General features: G+C 40.5%; 2 protein-coding genes across 2 annotated transcripts in view; both read left to right on the top strand.

Moving 5' to 3' along the window:
* The window catches only part of LOC144637279 (scavenger receptor cysteine-rich domain superfamily protein-like), a 38,086-nt gene extending 24,278 nt beyond the window's left edge, over positions 1-13,808 (top strand). Inside the window, exons 4-12 of the mRNA XM_078496411.1 lie at positions 2,123-2,515; positions 4,082-4,244; positions 5,320-5,498; positions 6,365-6,742; positions 8,257-8,559; positions 9,088-9,131; positions 9,568-9,650; positions 9,761-10,168; positions 11,916-13,808. Of these exons, the coding sequence (XP_078352537.1) occupies positions 2,123-2,515; positions 4,082-4,244; positions 5,320-5,498; positions 6,365-6,742; positions 8,257-8,559; positions 9,088-9,131; positions 9,568-9,650; positions 9,761-10,168; positions 11,916-11,988 (2,024 nt within the window). The 3' untranslated portion in view covers positions 11,989-13,808. The remainder of the gene's footprint in view (positions 1-2,122; positions 2,516-4,081; positions 4,245-5,319; positions 5,499-6,364; positions 6,743-8,256; positions 8,560-9,087; positions 9,132-9,567; positions 9,651-9,760; positions 10,169-11,915) is intronic.
* A 2,136-nt stretch (positions 13,809-15,944) lies between these two features.
* Positions 15,945-19,323, top strand: LOC144634816 (AN1-type zinc finger protein 3-like). Its single transcript, XM_078493848.1, has 4 exons — positions 15,945-16,129; positions 16,261-16,304; positions 16,441-16,809; positions 18,927-19,323. The coding sequence occupies exons 1-4, from the start codon at positions 16,080-16,082 to the stop codon at positions 19,073-19,075; spliced, it is 612 nt and encodes a 203-aa protein (XP_078349974.1). The 5' UTR covers positions 15,945-16,079; the 3' UTR covers positions 19,076-19,323.
* The last annotated feature ends 1,179 nt before the right edge of the window (positions 19,324-20,502 follow it).

Genomic DNA, 20,502 nt, shown 5'->3' with positions numbered 1-20,502 from the left:
TGAACTGTAGTCGTGGTGTTTTACCGTCGAAAGACCTAGAACTGAGGTGCACGCTGAAGGGAACGGTTAATATTGCACCGCTACACCAATGGGAGAGAGCCATGGGGATAATTAGCCATTTCCACGGGACTTATGACATGCATGCATAATAAAGTACTATGCAAATGACTTTGAATAGCTTTCCCTTCAGGCAGTATGGCGGATTGGGCAGATTTGAAGATTCATTTTCTATTTCACTGTCCAATATATTCAGTCATAAAGGACGAATTTTTCAGTAAAATAGATAGTAGAATCACGAATTCCAATCAATTACCAATTTCAATTGGTAATTGAACAATTATTCGCCTCAGGCTCTGTGTTTATATTCAACAATAATCACAGAGCCTGAGGCGAATAATTGTTTTAGTATAATTTTCAGAACTGCAAAATAACAAGAGAAAACACGAAAACAACAAACACAAGTGCTCGCTTGTATACGTGTAAACCAGTTTAATTCATCGATTGAAATCGTAATTCACACTCAAGACTTAACAAAAGAACGGAACAAAACAAACACTACGAAAAAGATAGATATCTGGTACCGTTGTTTAATCGTTGGTGACTTCTGAGCAATTGTGTGAATCCTCTCGAAAATACTAGCTCCGGTGAGAAGAGAACTAAATAATGTTTGGCCAGTCGATCTGACTGAGTACATGGCCGCGTGCGATCTCCAAAACCACCATGTTTACGATCAATTTATAATGCCTTGAAAACCATCTCTTGAAAGTAGTTTCGGTCCAAAAGCCTTGGTAGTTAATTTGCAAAATTCCCAATGCTTTAAATATCCAGGACTTGGAGTGATTTTTTTAAATGAGAGAACTTTTCATTCAGCAAATGCCGCCATGTTCACTGGCCTGGATGGCAAACGTGGCATGGCTTAGTAGCCAAACCTTGAGATGCAATATTCACCGCCTAGCGCGGTAAATATTTCGCCTTAGCATAACCACACTGACCGTCTATTGGTAATCGCACAATCTAATAATAATAATAATGTTCTTTATCCAGGGAGCTCACATCACCAAAGGTGTTATTCAGTGAGGCCCTGCAATCTGATTGGCTACACAGGTGCCGTCTATTTAACAATTAGACGGCAAGATCGAGGTTTCTACCGGCTGATAGTTGGCGAGGGGCGAAGCCCCGAGCCAACTATCAAAAGCCGGTAGAAACCGAGAGCGAGCCGTCTAGTTGTGTTAGCATAACCCACTGACCGATCTATTAAACTCAGAATATCGCTAGAATTGATTTATTGAAGGTTTTGATTGATAAAATTCAGCGAAGACTAAGCGCGCGCTCCGAGAGCCTTCTACGGATCGATAGTAGGCACCTGTGTAGCCAATCAGATTGCGCGATTACCAATAGTAGGTCGGTGTGGTTATGCTAATGATCGATAGACGGCACTCGGAGCGCGCGCTCAGTTTTTCACTAAATTCTAGCAATCAAAACCTTCAATAAATTAATTCTAGCGATATTTTGTGTTTAAAAGATCGGTCAGTGGGTTATGCTAAAACAATTAGACGGCTCGTTCTCGGTTTCTATCGACTTTGATAGATGACTCGGGGCTTCGCCCCCCGGCCAACTATCAGCCGATAGAAACCTCGAGCTTGCCGTCTGTTAAATAGTCTGAGCTTCTCGACCAATCAAAATTGAATTCACCTCTGGAAATTATACTAACTATCTCATATCCAACAAGCGCGAGTGGACCAATTGTTTTATTGAAAACGCCTAAAGAATTGCAATATTTGAGCTCCCGGCTGTTTTCGTTGACGCGTACACCCTGGTCCATGGTATATGAGCTCCATTGCCTGTAAACCAATTAAACTCGGGAATTAAAATATACCATGTCTAGTTTTAATTAGGGATTGCTATTTGTTTTGTTTTGCTATTTGTTATTTTTTTTGTTTGTTTTTATACATTTTTTCATTACATTATGCTTTTGCAATGCTGTAACGTTTTATAGCCATGCAAATAAAGATCAAGTATTGATGTTGTTGTTGTTTTTGTTGGTACCATGTGACCATGTTATGAGAAAGAACCATTTGTTTTGGGTAAAAAACCTCAAAGTTATTTCTGTTGTGTTTCATAGAAACAGCCGCCGTCAGATTAAAAGGTAGCAATTTTTCCCACATGGGAAGAGTGGAGATAAAACAGCACGGATTCTGGCACGCAGTGTGCAGTATTGGCTGGGACAAACACGACGCTGATGTAGTGTGTCGTCAGTTGGGATTCACGCAGGCTGTGGTGGAAGTTGGACACGGTCAGTTTGGTTCTTCTTTAGCTCTTTCGGGTTCCACCCCTCAGGAAGCTACTACAAAGAAACAAGGTTCTGATCCAGGACCAATGTGGTTGACCAGTGTCCGTTGCCAGGGAAACGAAACATCGCTAGACCAATGTGTAAGCGCCGGATGGGAGCTTGAAGCAGATTGTGAGAAAACATATGGCGCCGGCGTAATATGCAAAATGGACAACATTACAGACGGTAATAAAACTAAATTAAATATTGAAACGTTCAAAAACTTTACATTGTTAACCGCGCTGCGCGGTTCTTGCACTGCACGTTGTTTATTATTAACTGCGCGCTGCACTTTTTTTCTCAGTGACTAGACTTATGCCCCCGCTCGGCGAAACAGGCCCTGATTTGTAAGGTTTACGTTATTGGTAAATTAATTCCTTTTTTTGACGCGGGTGAAGGGGATGGGGGTGCATTTTTTCCCCACATGGTTCCCCTAAGGTGGTCACGTGACCAGCGCGGTTTTAAGCTCTAAGAGCTTCTTGTTGTTGTTTTTTTTTTTGTAAGATGCTTGTTCAGTTCTTCTGGAGCTATTGTGCACTTTCGCTCGTCGAGTTCTTCGCTTGTCGAAAATATTCATCCAACAGTTTCACGTCCGCTTTGCTTTTATCTTTTGTGGTCTTGTTTTCCTGACCTTCGACGTATTCTACTGCCGAAGAACCGTGGGCTTTTCACTTATGTTTTTCTTACGAATACTGAGAAAGATTCAAGGTAAACGTTGGAATTATAATCGTAAAAAAAAGGCATTTTAGCTACGCCAAGAAAAGGCTTGTGTTAGCCTGCGAATACAGCCGCCTCTCATTCGCTCCCGCTGCGAAGTTCGCTCTTCGTAGCGGGAGCGAATGAGAAGCGGCTGTTATTCGCAGGCTAGGGTTGTGTGCGAAACACTCGAGGAGAAACACCGCCAATCAGCCTTGAATGAAAACTTGAACTTGATACGCGGCTCCTGCGCTAATTGGACGTATCATTTTCCTCACACGTGAAAAAAGCGATACGCGCCATTTGATTGGTAAACATCGGTTTGCGAACGAAAATTTACTTGTCGGCTTTTCAGTGAGTACCTTATTATAGGAAATTAACGCTTGTGTTAATTAAGGTATTTGAAATTAACGCGACTTAAATTAACGCGAATTGAAGGAAAAATTACTTCCCAATAAAGAAAATTAACGCGAAAGAGGGGGTAACATTTCAAAATGAAGGAAATTAACGCGACGTACACAACAGGAACAAGTTTATTTCAACACTTGTAGGCATATAATCTTAAACGAAAACAATGTTCATGGTACTTTTCCTACTTTGAGCGTTCTTTGCAGTATCAATGATAGTGACAGATAAAATTATGCTTTTTCCTTAGAGTCAAGGACATCTGTACTGTAACGAAAAATTTGGGCCAAAATAATGGAAATTAACGCTCCACTTAATTAATTTCGCGGTAAATCCCAGTACGTATATAATAAAAATAATTATTGTAATTGCCACAGAGCTACCGCCGTTACTGACGCAGTCAGTTACAGGTCAAATCTAGAAGTCAAAACTACATGCAGGGTGTAAGCCTCCGCCAGGCGGCTTCAGCTAATAGCATTAACCATGCCCATGATTAGTTTGAAGTTCACGAGAAACTTCGTCCAATTTTTTTTTTATTTGTAGAAGCGATATCAGAATCAACAAATTACCCGCCATTAGAAAATGCTCCATCACCAAAATAAGGGAACTCCCTTGGTTAATACTTCAATAGCCCTCATTTTTTTCCTTCAGATGGCGAGGTACGACTCCGTGGATCAAGCAAGAAAAACAAAGGCCGAGTAGAGGTGAAAATTGGAGGAATCTGGGGCACAGTAGCGCAGAAGGACTGGGATATACGAGATGGTCACGTGGTGTGTCGTCAGCTTGGATACCGTCAGGCTGTACGCGTGAATTGGTATGTCAGGCAAAAATGAGAAAGCCCAGAGTGTCCAGTTTCTAGGGACACAAATACGTTAAATGATGTGGTTAATGTTAAACTGTTTCGTTCAAATCTTTACACATCACCCGAATGTGATGACATAATTTGTCAGAGTTGTTTAGAAAGATTGAATATTACTGCATGATTTCGCGCTACTGAAATACTGTCATAAAATGCCTTTAACGTGTTTACTACTTGAATATGTATTTTGATGCTGTGCTCGGTTTTTATTTCAAAAATACCAAATGTAGACCGTTTGGAGTACTATTATAGATCAAGTCGATATATGAGGGTCTGAATGGGGTTTAGTGTTTAGTGTTATTTGCCCAAAATTTTTTAGTGTTTGCTGTTACAGTGGCCAATTTTTTAATGTTTACTGTCTCCAGAGAAAATACTGTTAAGTGTTTGGAGGGTTTTCCGTGAAAAATTTTAGCATTGTTAATTGTTATCTGCCCTTCAAAAATCGGATAACATCACTCATGAAATTAGAGAAAACTTTCGGATTTCACTTCCGAGATCTTCGGTAGTCTTCGGACATCTTCGGCAGTCTACGTAAATCTTCGGCAGTCTTCGGGAGTATTCGGTAGTCTTCGGAAATCTTCCGAAATGATTGGAAATCGTCGGAAAGTGGCCGAAAACTTCTTCATATACTAAGCAAAATAATATTAGTTTCGGGGGGTTGTCAAAGGATAATTATGTACCACCATGACAATGCAAAGATTGTCCGAGGCTTGACACTGATAAACATTCATTACCAAAAGCGTTTTTTCTATGATGCTGTGGTTCAACTATTTGCGGAAGAATACCCCAAATGTTTCTTGTTGACCCCGTCTCAGTAATTAATGAAACACAAAATTGAAAAAACTTAAAATGTAGGATATTTCCACATAGTTTTGTCAATGGATATTTGAGTATTTTGATGCAAAAGTGTGTGGCGGTCCTTATATCGATAGACTTTCTGTGCAATCCTAGATCCGCCCCAGCAATTCCTTGGCACTTATTGGGGCATTGTGTTAGAAAACCAATAACCTTTTGGTGTTCCATATATCAGGTATCAATGGCTTAACCATAATGGGAACGCTAAGAATATTTGGCTAAGCAACCTGCATTGCACAGGAGAGGAGAAAAACATTTTAGACTGTCCGCGTGAGCTGAATTTTTATCGGCGTCGTGACGACCGCTCTGGTAACGTGGGAGTTGAATGCACAAATAGCACTAGCAATACAAGTGGTAAGTGGCTTACTGAACACAAATAAGAGACCATCACTAGGAGCGTCCATCTCCCATGCTAAGCCTTGCGGTCAACTTTTTCCCGTAGCTTTCTATTTTTAGAACCTGGTCCTCAGCTGTTTCCCGGGAGTTTTTCGCCCCTACTTCGAAACGCCGAATCAAAATACACTTAAGAAAACGCATTGTATTCTATTGCACTGTGATGATAATGCATCCTAATAAAAACGCGGTGTTATTACAATGCATTGTTAACAATACAGTGTTTTGCGAGAAACACTGCTTTCAAAATAGTTTTTAAAAAAAAATACAGGGAAAGGTTGTCTCTCCGGGTTGATGCTCCCGTAACTGTAAGATTACAGATGTGTGAATCCGACCCTATTTTAATTAAGGATAGAAAATCAAAAATTGATACCTCTTTTAGGGCCAAACCCATTCGCTCGGGAAAATTCGGGAGAACTCGAAAAAACTGTCGAAACACTGGCCTAAGGCTCCTGTTCCCACAGAATTTTTCATTCTAAAATTTCTTTAATTCGGTAGAAGCACGGGAAAAGTTTTCTATTTCTCAGGCACTTTAAACGAAACCCAATGGAATAATGATTCTTTTTTCAGTAGTTTCTTGAACTATTTCGGTTTGTAAGAAATATATGCAACTATCAAAAAAGACAGAGGTTTTGACACTATATTATTTTACCTCGCATGCGTGACTACGTTAAATCAAATGCAAGCCTCGTGAAATTCAAACTTACTGGAAAGAATGTCCCATGTTCCATAGAGTTAGCATGGTTAAAAGCTTTCTTTCACAGCAAGCGCAGTATCTTTAATACTCTGTTTCATGTAAGTGTTTCTCATTCAACTTATTTTAACAGAGTTGGAAATGTTTGAGGTTCGCTTGGACGGAATGAAAAGACCCAACATTGGTAACGTGCAAATCAAGTATCACGGCACGTGGGGCGTGTTGTGTGCAACGTGGTGGCCTTCATGGTACTGGTCAGCGGCACAAGTGATATGTCGTCAGCTGCGTCAGGGACCTCCATTAAAGCACAACTTCCTTAGCAAAGAATGTCCAGCGACAATTCAAGGCACCAAGGCAGTCTGGATCCCTGAAATAATTTGTGGTGGATTTGAAGATTCTATTGATCAATGTACCCACAGAATGTCGGGGAGACTTGACCCAGAAGGCTGTATTTTTTGCAAACAATGTCTGCTTTGTCTGCGCTGTCAGCCGTTTGGCGCCAATTCCACAAGTAAAGTAAAATCCTTCTTTTTACATATATTAATTAACAAATATACGCGCCTCGTTGGCTATAACTTTCTTATATCCAACAAGCGCGAGTGGAATAATTTTTTACTGAAAGCACCCAAAACATACGTATGAAAGAACACGCAAAGGCCATCGCAACATTGGACAAAAACTCTTTGTTGGCAAAACACCATATGCTTAATGACCATCAAATAGATTTGGATAGCGTCGAAATTGTCGACAGGTCAACGGCGTGGAAACAAAGACTAATCCTTGAAGCTTGGCATTCTGTGCGAGATAGGAACGCTATAAACAAACACATAGCGCTACCAAACGTTTACAATAGCATTAAGAATTTATAGACTCATTAAGAATGCTCTAGAGACTATTGTTGCACTCGGAAAGTTTATTTAGTTTTTATCACACATTTGTTACATATTTTAACAGGACGCCGTTGAACATTTGCATTTTTATCTTGCTGAAGAAGGCAACAGTAGTGGCCGAAACGTCCAAAGAACCATATTTTTAGCCAGTGTCAACTTTTTAATTCCTTTTTTACAAATTTTTAACATGCCTGGCTACAGACCGAACATTTTCACCCAAAACATTGCCGTATTGGAGCTCCCCGGATGTTCTCGCTGACAAGTACACCTACCATATTTGTGGTCCATGGTATATGAGCTCATATACAATGGCCTCTAAACCAATCAAAACTTAGGTATTGCAATATACCATGTCTAGTTTTTAATAATGGAAAATGATAGTCAGGTTGTAGAGCTCTTTCTGGAACGTTTAATCGTTACAGGTTATTAAGCAGAAAAATGCCCTGTTTTTTCGAGTTGTTTCCACCCATTTCTAAGATAGCGGCCATGACTTCATAATAGTTGACAAAGGTCATGGTTTGGATGGGTTGGCCGATAGTGAGGCCTTCCCAGTCGCATATCTTTCATGACGGCAAATGTCCGTAAACGTAATTAAACAACCACCGTGTGCTCGTGACGTGGAAGGCGCGGTGGCCTAATGGTTGGTGCGCTGGACTTTACATCGAGCGGTTCGGGTTCGAGCCCTGGCCTTGGCACTGCGTTGTGTTCTTTGGCAAGACACTTAAATCTCAAAGTGTCCCTCTCTACCCAGGTGTATAAATGGGTACCGGAGAATTTAATGCTGGGGGTAACCCTGCGATGGACTAGCTACCCATCGGGGGTGGGGGGGGGGGAGTAGAAATACACCTAGTTGCTTTATGCAACTGAAACCGGGATAAACTCCGGCCTGATGGGCCACTTGGCTCGTATGCAGACTTCACCTTATGCTTACGTGCTCAGGAGAAGGCTCATCAAAGTTATCGTTGAGCGAGGGTGACAACCTAATTTGTTGTGATAAAGAGGGCCTTCAATGCTTATAAAGTTACAAACAAGTCCTAGGCAATCCTTCTCGAAGTTGAAATTTGAGTCCCGCATTTTCAAATTTTCCACATCGTAATCTATTACATTGTATTCATTAATTACATTCCAAATACAGCAACTGGTGTTAGCATCCTCAGTACCTCCCCCACAGTAACATTTGCCATCCCTCGTGCCAGTTCAGAGACAGCGTCACCAGCAACATCTTTAACAAAGGCGCCAAACACTCGACAGTTCGTACCTACTCAGACTTCCAGCACTAAAGGGCCCTTGTCTACTTCAGCCCCTAGTACATCGGGTCCTCCAATTAATTGTCCCAGCACAAGGTGCCAGAACGGTGGTTCTTGTGAGTGGCTGAACAACTCGTGGAAATGTCTTTGTTTGGAAAAGTTTGCGGGAGAATATTGTGAAGTTTTTGTCGGTAAGTAGAAATTTTTTATTTGTTTAGTTCAAAACTACTAGCTTTTTGCAGCTCCTGTTATTTGATGCTCCAAGTTCGTTCTAGAGGTCTTGTCCACCCTCTCCTTTCCTCCATTTTCTTATCAAGTGTGGAATTTTGATCTCCTCTGTTGCCTTACAAACTCTAAAAGTTGTCGCAATGCCATCCAAAAGAAGTTTAGCAAATATTTTTTCGAAGAGCTTTTGCTTTTCCGTCGAGTTGATATCTGACGCAAAAACTTAGGGAAATCAGGACCCCCTGCGATGTTTCGGGCTCAAATTTTACACGTGCCGAAGCTTCGATCTCAGAAGAAGTGTTCGGGAAATGAGCCCGCGCTCCTAGACCTGACTTGAGAGATGCGGTGTAAATCACCGCAGCCTGTAGGCAGACTTGACCTTGGTTGATCTTTTCACTGTTCTGAAAGATCTAGAGTACACATTGAAGTATTGAGGTAAGTCCAAGATACAAACAAAGAGGGATAACTTTCTGACATGTCTTTTTATATCTCAGGGTCTGATACAGTTTCAATCGTCCTAAAAATGACCTCGGATCGAGTAAGTTACATTTCATTGTTCCGGCTGTCCAACAGTTTTAGTCATCTTTATTGAATGATCTCCTTCCCGACCAAGAACTTGTCAGTCATGACAGTACACGATTAACTTAAACAAACCATCAAGCTGCAAGTAACAGTACAAAGATAAACATTTCAGTGCAGTTGACTACCAAAGCAGTGTCTAGTGTTTGGTGGAATAGGGCAAAAAAGTTTGTCTTCAACGCCACATGTGCATTCTTCAGAATTCTTTTTTGTCCTTTCATCAGATGGATTGTCCTTATGCTCTGAATGTAATACACGCAGAACCTGTTAAATCAAAACATTTCCATCAAAAAACTATAAGATCAGGGAACTAGCCCATCAGTTCCAAAAGTCTCTTAGTTGTGCTCAAGTTATGTCTTTTTTGTAACTGTAACATGTTAACGCATCTTTTTCAGTGGAATTCATTGGAATTTAAAACGACACTGGCTGAAATTCTAACAAGCTATTGTAGGTTGAGTCCATGTCTGGCTGAGAAAACGTGAGTACAAACGATAAAATTTTACAATAATAAAATATTTTTCATCCGGCTGCCATGAATTCTTTTAGGTTATTCTGAGATTTACTTTTCTTTTTTCGTTAATTCGCCAGAACGACAGGAAGAAAAAGCCAGAAAAAGTCTCCCAGTTTTCTACCTGATGACGTCATCATTCTCCAGGGGTACCCTGTGGCATTGGAGGGAACACCCCTCTTGAATCTGAGGCTGGCCATTAAGAGTGACAATAAGGTTATTCCTCATGGAGTTTTGAATCACTTATTGTTTGAAGTGGCGCCAGAAATCAAACGGCTACTGGGACATGGCGTCGTTTACATCGGCCGGATGGAGTTTGACTCGGGCCAGGCTGCCTCGGTTCCACCAAAAGCTTCCGGTCGCAACTCAGATGAACCGGACTCTGTGACGTCACACAAATACGCACTGATAGCACTCGGTGTTCTTCTTGGAGTTGTGTGTTTGGTTGCCATCGTTATCATCGTCTTTTACCGTCGGAAAATCAAACGGTGAGTGGAAGTATAAGTGCAGGTTAACCACAACAGATGGCAGGCGTTGGGGATTTTACTGGTCGCGGGTATTTGTTACAATCGATTAGGGCCCAGTTGTTCAAAGAAAGGGTTTAAAAGGAGTCTAAAAGGCAGGGCTGCAAATAAGGGTCGGTCATCGGTCATTGGCCGACCAAAATTTACTCATGTCCGACGAAATCCCAAGTGTGGTCGAACATGATGTCCAAACAATTTTTTGATCGTTAATCATTTTATGGCAACGATAAAAAAAAATTTGTCCGATCACAATTTTGTTTTGTCTGACCAAAATGGGTCTTGGTAGGACATATGTCCTTTCAGGTGAAAAAAGTTACTTGCAGCTTTGAAAAGGGGGTACGCAAATTCGCCGGTCCATGATATTTTTTACCGAACCCGTTAATTCGCCTGTATTTTCGTATAAAATCCGAATCCGAATTACTTGAAAACCTTGTGAGGTAAAGTTTCACTACTGAAACGGACAGTAGATGCTGTTTTAATGTCTATTTTCTAGGTAATTTCGTTTCAATGCTTGTTTTTAAAACAATTTCGCCTTCGTTTAGTATCCACGATAAGAGATTTTTGACATAAAGACTCCGAAATCCGGGCCAAAATTTTCAGCTAATACGCGATCCGCTGTATTTTCGTATGTATCACAAAAATCCACAATCCGTTCGCTTTTTTAACTCCCCCCCCCCCCTATCTTAAAGGGTGGATAACGCTATCCACCGGTTAAATCATTATCTCGTGGATAGCGAAGTTTGTTTTGTCAACACTTGTCTCAGTACTGGATAGCGATTTATCCGGTGGATAGCGTTATCCACCCTTTCAACAACTGAGCCCAGAGATAGCAAGCCATGCACGCACTGATGACCAGTTATTTACCGAAACTACATTAATGAATTTCTCGTGTGAATTCTATTGCTGATCATCTGATGATGAGGCTCTGCTGACTGAAGCCTGGCTCACACGTGCGACGCAAACGCAAGAGACGTTCACACGTAGAACGCAAACGCAAGAAACATGATATACGCAAACGAAGTTGAGGTCTTTTTCCAAAATGGCGGACAATGGCGCTTCACTTGCTTGCGTTTGCGTTGCCCCGGTTCACACGTGTGAAACTGAACGCAAACGCAAGCACAAGAAAATGAAACTTTTTCCATTTCTTGCGTTTGCGTTTGTGGTGGGCTAGTTTACAGGTGTTTCTCTTGCGTTTGCGTCGCAGCGCTCGCAGATGTGAACCAGGCTTAAGGATGCTTTCGTGAATGCAGCTCCCGCTAACTTTTGTGTTAGGCATACTATAATAACATTGGAATTGTTTTGTAATTTGCAATATTTGTATATTATATATTAAGGTGGATTTCCACTGACGTATAGTTTTTTACGCGCGTTTACGTGCGTGAAAAAATTGAGAGACAATGTATGAACGACTTGCGAACATGTTTACGCAAGTTGTTCATACATCGTCTCTAAATGTTTTCACGCACGTAAAAATTTACGCGTCAGTGGAAATCCACCTATTATTGTCTCTAATTTTTTTCACGCACGCAAACGCACGTAAAAAATTACACGTCAGTGGAAATCTAAATTCAGCATTATGCTAGATTTCCAGTGGTTACCATCCTCCTCCGCAAGCTACGTGGACTCACATAGGCAGTGGTAAAAGTTGGATAATCTACTGTTATTCTGCTGGTTGCTTTTGCAACTAAGGGAGTTTTTGTTCTTTTCTTAGGAAGAAGACATCATTGAATCACGACGAACTCGAGCAGAAATCCGGGGAAAATATTTCGTTGATGCCTCTTTGAGTGGACGCAAAAAGATGTTACTTAGCAACAAGAAAAAAGAAGCCGAAAATTTCAAATAACTTTTTTTTACAAATACAGATGTAGAAGTTCGTAAGTGTTGTTTTAAAGTAGTCGACTACACGACTAGCATCCCACGAAACATGTCTCCCTCGAGACACGTCCGAAGTCCCGCAAGACAAGATTGAGAATTTGTTTACAGCTAATTCGAGAAAGGTTGTCGGAAAAAACACAAGAGTGCACGTGACAAGACCGAAAGGTAGTGTGGGTAGAAGAAGAGAGCTACTGCACGTGCTGAATACTAAAAGATGGCGACATTACAAACACGAATTTGCACGTTCTCTTTCTCTTCAGACATGTGGAAACAAGGAACTTTAAGCTACGTTGAATGTTAGAAGAATGTTCAAAACTCAAAAACATGCGACAGTAAAAGTAAAGATACAGAAAAAGGCCTTCTCATAGGAAAAACAAAATCTTCATGTGCAAAAATACAAACTTGTACATTTCCTCTAGGCCAATATGCAAAATTCAAGAAAATACCCAGACCACCTTTCGGTCTTGTCGCTTGCACTTTTGTTCTTTTTTCCGACAACGTTTCTCGAATTAGCCGTATCCGCTCGATGTAGCAGCTACAGTTGTACGGTCAAACCTCTCCTTACGGACACCTCCCTATTATAAATATGGACAGTTCATCCAGTCCAAAGAAACCAAGAGCTATATAAACTCTACCTCTGCAATACGGACACCTCCATAATATGGACACTCTTCCCTATCCCTTTGGTGTCCGTATAAAGAGGTTTGACTGTATTTCGACTGTTCGTAGACGACGACCGGCGAGATATATTTTCCCAATCTTCAGAGAAACGGTCAAGCACAAAAGCGCTTGAGGTTGCTGTAGTCCAGTCCCTGGACTCTCTCTTCTTGCGCCTGGGTTCAACCCCTTAAAAGGGTACGTGAAGAGAGAGTTCAGGGGCTGGACTTGCTTGAATAATTAATTACATTTTCAAAATGTTGATCACGTGTGTACAGACAAACGTGCCCCGCTATTTATGCACTTTGTAGCTAGGAGAGAAGTCAGGGAAAAATTCACAGCACGAAAACATAACTTTACTGTGGTGTAAAGCTCAAGTAAAGCTGTAAAGGCAAATAAAGAGACTTCTTTACACCACCTTTAGATCATATTTACACAAAGTAGTGTAAAGGTCGATAATTGATGATGTAAAGTTGGATAACTAGCTTTACACCAGATTAAACCACCTTTAATTTCATGTAAATCCCAATTTCCATGCTGAGATCCATCACTGATGTCCACCGGGTTTCCGAGATCTCGCCTCACCGCATTCCTTTGATCTGTTTGTGCAGCTAGAAATGCTGTTGTATACAATGCATGTGTTGTTATGTTCTGCGGATTTTGTGATAAAAATATAACGACGCAGCAACTATATATAAAGCTAAAGATAGTTCCAACGGTAACATGTATAGCTGGTTTAAAATCTTCCACAATCATATTCAGTCGTAGCCCGCTCGTTTCCAAGCGTCCGCTCTTTTTACCCAGAGATTGGAAACTGGGCAGAGAAAGACATGCTCACATTTTGTTTTTGCAAGTTCGGCTCGGTTCTTTTTTTCTTCTCCTCAAGAAGGTCTCGTTTAGAGTTTCACATAAAAAGAGATAATAAAAAACACCGTCATCTGTGTTGGTGGACTAATCTAAGTACTGTGAAGTAAAGTATTGTAGGTAGTGTAAGTAATGGGAAGGGATGTGTAGTGATTGTAAGAAATGTACAGTGGTTGTAAGAATAAAAAAGTGTTGGTGGTAAAGACCATTCAGGCATGAAAATTGTATCTTTTAAGGTTTAAAAAAGCTTGAGCCGCACCAAGTTTAGTCTTCTTAAGGAGTTAAATTCAAATTTTCCAGCGGGCATGAGCATCCCTATCCCTTTCATAATGAGTCCCCTTCCCTGGGATGCAAAGTTTTCTGGGCAAGCTGCGATAGAAGATGTTCTTAAATGAACAGATTTGCTCGTAACCTTACTCTTCATTGTGTCAGGATAGTTCTATGTTCAAAACTGCTGGTTTCCTTTGAAGTTACAGAAACTGTTTGGTTTCTTTAGCATCAGGAAATTAACAGGTCATGGCGAAGGCAGAGAGAAACGTTTTGTCCAAATTATAGCTTTGTAGCTTTTTTATAACCGAATTGTTACGAAAATAGTTTTGAAAAAAATATAGTATTTAGTATGCTGTTGCCATGTTGGGGTAGCGGACATAAAATTGTTTAAAAATTAAAAGTAATTATAACATATCTACGCAAACGTTTTCAGAACGAGGAAAACACATACATAACCCATTGCCTTCCAGAGAAACATGAGAACACTTCACTGTGGGCGAGTTACGCGTTTTGTTCAACTGAAAGCACCGTAACTAGCAAAAGGCAGGTCGAGGTACTTGCCTCATCTAGATTTTAACCCAAAATTAAAAACAAAATACTTTTAGTTGGGAAAATAATCCCCATTTGCATTTGGACGAGATTGATTTTTCAAAAGAAATACTTCATGAAAATGCTGTAAATAGCATTTCAGCTTTTAAATTTCAAAATTTTCCTGGCGTGCATTCCCCCAGACCCCTCTAGTGGCTTGTCCTTTGGGCGTTTGTAGATTTTTCCTCGTTTTTGCCAAAAGACTGGCTACGGCCCTTAATTAACTTTTTATCTTAAAGTCGGCACACACGAGGGGACTAGTCTCCGGGACTTGCTTTTGTTGCAGGGTCTAGTGCCTGCTACTAGTCCCACTCACATTACACACGAAGTGACTAGTTGCAGGGACCGATCTCTTTGGTTTTCTGATTGCTTGATTTTTTTTTGGTCGCAGGGGCTAGCCGCACAAACAGCACCCACAAGGGGACAAGCAAAATTTCATGGGACTATTCCATGTGACTACTAGTCCTACGAATTCAAACCAGTTTGAATTTCTTGTGGGACTAGTTGCAGGGGACCAAATTTGGTCGCTGCGACTAGAGTTGTTGACGAAAATGGGGTTTTTCACACGAAGGGAAGGGGACATGAATGGTCCCTCAAAATTTTACAGTGCTCACAAAATTAGGCCTCTGCTCGGAATGCTCGCAGAATTTTAGTGGGTGCTCGTTTGCTCGTGGTCGCATATTTTTACAGCACACGTTTTCAGTGGAGGTAGCTTTTTGGTCAATGCTCGTGCTCGCAAAGAAAAACGCTCTGTTCGCATAAATAAATGCTCGCAATTGCAAACACCATTCGATACCCCCAAGGGACTTGCATGGACCCCGGGACACGTGGCAGGGATTTGTTCTCTCTGTGTGCCAGCCTTATGTCCATATGACACCAAAGTTTTGGTCGATTTTTTTTTCACATTTTTTTAATAGTCCAGCAGATAACCTGTGTACAGCCGCCCCGCTCCCCTTAGAAAGGGAGGAGGAAGGGCAGTGGTCACAGGCTATCCAGCAGATTAGTACAAGAATTGTGGGATTTGTGGTAAAAGCAAAATGAAAACACAAGTTAGAGCTTACTTGAGCCCTATGTAAAATTCAGTCGGTATGGGGATGATTCTGCCAGGTTGCGCTGTCACAATATCCACTTAATATTAGGCACCCCCGTCCCAAAATCCCTAGTGAATTTAATTTGGCATCCCTAGAGCGGATGCCAAATTCACTAACAGTGTTGAATAATACAGCGATTGGAGCAAGTGAAGCCAACCACAATCCCACTCAAAAACCATATTGCTTTCACAAAGCTTTGTCTTCATAAATTAAATCGTTCTTAGCAAACAATATTTTAAAACATCTTTGCAAATTCGCAAAGCAAAACAAACCGTTTCATTTAAGTCCGCGAAGTCATTCTAAAACCCCCGCGGCCCCATGCGCACTCCATGCACGTGGATGTGAAAGACTGGACCTAGCAGACTATGACCATATTTGGCTGACGGAGTAAACAAGTTCGGCAAGAGTTGGTCATTAGCAATCGATCATGTACATGTAACCCGAAGGAAATGAGAAATTTTGTAGGATATTGGGGACTTGATTCCCTGCAAATGAACTCCTGATTTGTTTGACAAGACTCGTGCTCAGTTATGGACAACACTGGAAGCTCGCCACCAAGATGTCCATGTGGATTTTGGGGGTGGGATATTTAGCTTTTTCGGGTTCATCACTTTTAATATCAAAGATCTTAGTTCTGTCGTAAAAAGCTTATCGCAATCTCTTACTGTTGTTGTTTAAACTGAAGAATGTGTTGTTTATTTTTCTGCCTAGATCTCCACAGACCTTAAATTTGTGCTCAAAGTGTTACAAGGATGGTGAGTAAAAAGCTTGATTCGTAGTTATTCGTATAAATGTCATGTGGCACAACTCGCATCTACAGTAGTTTCGAAAGGTCTCGATGCATTAGGTTTTGGTTGTATAAAGTCTTAACATTTTCTCGGTTTTAATCAGAATTACAACGAAAGGGGAAATCTGAGGACAAGAATGCGGCAGTGTCGATGAATAAAGCTAAAGTTGAGACTTCCAGTCTAAAGCAATCCAAGCAAGACCTTGGAAAGGATCCCTCGAGCACTGAACAAGATAACTTGGAAATTCAACACGAGGGAAACAATTCAAAGTGTATGAAAACAGAAACTGTATCAGCAGCCGAAGGAAAAAGCTCTCAAGAATCGAGCGAAGAACAAGAATCGTCGAGTAACGTGACAGAAAACGATCAAGATGTTTCTAAGGATGTACCGGTTCAGAAGAAAAGAAAACGGTGTTGGACGTGCAATGCGAAGCTTGAACTTGCTCAGCGTGAACTGGGAAACTGTCGATGCAGTAAGTATTGATATTTAATAATTATTCTTAAACAGTAGGTCATTTATTTTCTGATGAAATATTTCTACACGCTACCTTATTATAACTGTGTGTTCCCTTCCCTAAGGGTGGAATATTTGAATGACCTTCACAATCACAATGAAAGGTCAAAGTAGTTTCTACTACATGTACCCCCTCCCCCTGAAATGTTTGCCATTTTGAGTATTGAGCCCTTGTAATTATTAGGTGTAGAAAACAGGGGTGGGAGTGAGGGGACATCTGTTTAGCTATTCAGTGCTGGTACTTAGCTGTCTTTGGCCTCTACATGGAGGGAGGGTGCCCTGACTAACTGAGTTATCGAGCTAGTAGGGCTGGAACATAGCCTGCCTTTACATGTACAAGAAGAATTCACAGCCCTTCTACCCGAGTTGTGACAGTATCATTGAAGCGTGTCACAGCGTAGGAAAACTATGTAGCTCAAATGATTGAAGAAAAATATTACTATTTCAGGGTTGCAAATAACAGTCGGTCATCGGACATTGGTCGACCAAAATTTGCTCATGTCCGACAAAATCCCAAGTGTGGTCCGACATGATTTCCGGACAATTTTATTATCGTAAATCATTTTATGGCAACGATGAATACAAATCTGTCCGACCACAATTTTGTTTTGTCCTACCAAGATGGTGTCTTAGAGGACTTATGTCCTTTCAAATGAAAAAAATTATTTGCAGCCCTGCTTTTTACTTAATAATCAAGGCTAGTCATCCTCAAAGCTATTTTATTTTAATGTCCAAGCTCTCAGAAATTTACCACATAAATTTTTGTAGGGAATTCAACAGTCTTTGGCCACCAAGTTGAAATAAATTTGTTGATGCATAAAAAAGCATTATCATTCGTACAAAAATTTCGAATTAAATATTTTTCAGTTGACAGATTAAACTAATTTTATTTAAACCGCACTGTTTGGGATCAGAATTTATACGTTTTATGCCGTTAACTTCAAATCTAGTTTAAGAACACATGCAAATACTTATCGCGGAAGCCTGGATAGCCCTGGTGTAACCGTTTACATGGCAAAAAGATAGCGCACCTATACGAGAGCCCTGGGCAAGTAGACAGGGTGACCCAGGAAGTCGGGTTACCCTGTCTAGCATGTACAGTAAATGCTTCAATGCATTTTCAAAAGAAGCGCATGAAAAGTTGGCGTGTCCAGGGTACCTTGGTAAGCTGGGGCACCCTCCCTCCATGTAAACAGGCCCTTACATAATTATAGGAGGGGGAGCGGTGAATAAGGCCATGCAAATCTGCCGATCCATGCCATTTTTTGGCCCAATCCATCCATCTGCCACTTTTTTTAAAAAAAGACAAGATCCTTGTTAAGTGAAAACTATCTGTGGTATTATTATTTCATTGCAATTGGCAGTAAAGGATTTTTTAATGTTGCTATATTATAAGAAGTCAGGGTCCCAAAGGGGTTGTGGGGGGGGGGGGGGCGTAGCCCAGTAGCCCTAAAAAAATTGCCATGGACCCAGGAACCCCATTGTTTTGCTGCTTGGAGCTGTTAGTCGCAGACTGTGGAAACCTGAGTTTGGTTTTTATAGAGCCTGGAGTCCTGTTTTGGGAGGTCCAGAGCACTGGAGCCCAGATGTTTTGGGCAAAGGGCCCTAAAGCACTAAACCCCTTTGGAACCCTGAGAAGTTTGCTATTATTTGCCTTGTCTCCTTGTGGAGAACAGGGCCATTGATTCTCCTCCAATCCACCCTGTCTCTGGCCACAGTCTTTCAACCCTCCTCATGTAGCTCCAGCAAAAGAAAAACTGGAGAAAATCAAGTGGCCAGCTCCTGTTAGGTACTTAAACTGCTGAAAGAGCAAATTTTAGCCCAATTTTGAAAAGTGGGAATCCAAAAATTTTCTTTAAGAGCTCTACCCTCCTAGGAGGGACTGATGAAAAATCTGCAGTTTTGCCAAAATATAACTCTCAACAAAGCAATTCATATTAATAAGTGTTTTCTGAAAAACAGATTTCCATAGGAGGCTCATCTGACTATAAAAGCCTGCCTAAGAGTGTCTGCTTACAAATGCTTCAACTGTATTCCTGGAGAAGCTAAACACTATTATTTTTTGTACCCCTTTAGGTTATGTTTTCTGTCAGTTGCATCGCTTGCCAGAGCAGCACAACTGTGTTTATGATCACAAAGAAAGCGGACGGCAAGAAGCAAGAAAGAAGATGGTCGCTCCAGGACCAAAGAAAGTAGGAAGATCCTTTCAAAGAATAGATGAATAATGCAATGAGTAATGTGGCTAGAGAAAATAGTGTATCTATAGCAACCTACCTCATAATTTTTTCGATAAGTGTAATTAAACCATAAAGCTAAATAAATGAAAATGTGTAATGAGTTCTTAATATTGACTGAGTGGAAGGGAAAACATTTTGGTCAGTGTCAAGAAATATGGATGAAGTGTAGTGTGGTTGGCACATGTTGGATTTAAGATGGAATCCACCAGGACTTCGAGTAGTTATTGAACAAAATTATTTACACCTTATTGCAAGCTTTTGACAACACCAAACATTGAAAACCAATTTCGAAGTTCCGCTGAATCACGAAAAGTCGCAAGCTTTTGTCTATATCTTGTGAACTTTGAATTTCGTTTTCTCAGGCTCTGATACGAAATTGTTACACCTTATTGCAAACTTTTGTGTTACTGCTTCAAATATCTTATCAAAAGTAATCTTTTCTTACAACACTAAACATTGATATCAAATTTTGAAGTTCCACTAAATTCCACTGAATCGCTTAAAGACGATTTTACAAAATGGCTACACATGAGATCTTGCCTATAGCTTGTGAACTTTGAAATTCATTTTCTCAGACTCTGATAAGAAATTGCTGTTGGTGTTATCATAGATAATTACGTACATCTATACCTTTTATTAAGGGTAGGAAATAAGGCAATAAGATTTAAATTATTCTGGTACTCAATTTTCTCCAACTTTAATATTACCATAGTTATTCGGTTATAAGGTGCACTTGGTTATAAGACGCACCCCAAACTTGGCAACTTTGTTATGCTAAGTTTACAAACTGATTTTCTTTGATTTTCTTTGTCTAATTTCAACAAAATGCTGGCATATACAGCTAAAACTCGTTTTATATACGCGTTAATAAACTTTGCGTTTAAAATTAATGTTTCTTATATCTTTAATACTGTTAAAGTCATTAACCAACATTACATGTAAGTGTTTTCATTTCTCTTGTTTTAACTGTAAGTTCCGGTAAAATGGCGGTCATAAGATTTTGTTGGGCGAAAATACTCGGCTATAAGTCGCACCCCAATTTTGGCATGAACTTCCCACAGAAAAACAGATTTTTCTCGAAAAAACTGTGCGCCGTATAACCGAATAACTACGGTACTTGACTTCCTGGTGGACTCCGTCTTAAATCTTCACCATCCAGCTTGACCCAACTTGCTCAGTAAAGAGAAACAAGTTTTTCTCTTAGATTTAATACTTAGCACAGTTAATAAAGTGAGGAATTAATGACTAGTTTCCTTCATGAGATGCTCCAGCATGGACACATGGTAGTTGTGTTCAATAAACCATGTCCTGGACTTGGCAATACTGAAAACAACTGCTATGATTCCATGCAAGCGTGTCTCAAAGAGGTAATTGGGCATTGTAATAATTGTTGACAAAGGGCTGGGTCGTATTAT

The sequence above is a fragment of the Oculina patagonica genome, chromosome 13 (genome assembly GCF_052425735.1).
Source record: "Oculina patagonica isolate OP01 chromosome 13, crgOcupat, whole genome shotgun sequence".
In the NCBI taxonomy this organism is placed as follows: Eukaryota; Metazoa; Cnidaria; class Anthozoa; order Scleractinia; family Oculinidae; genus Oculina; species Oculina patagonica.
This window is presented reverse-complemented; position numbering and strand designations above follow the sequence as displayed.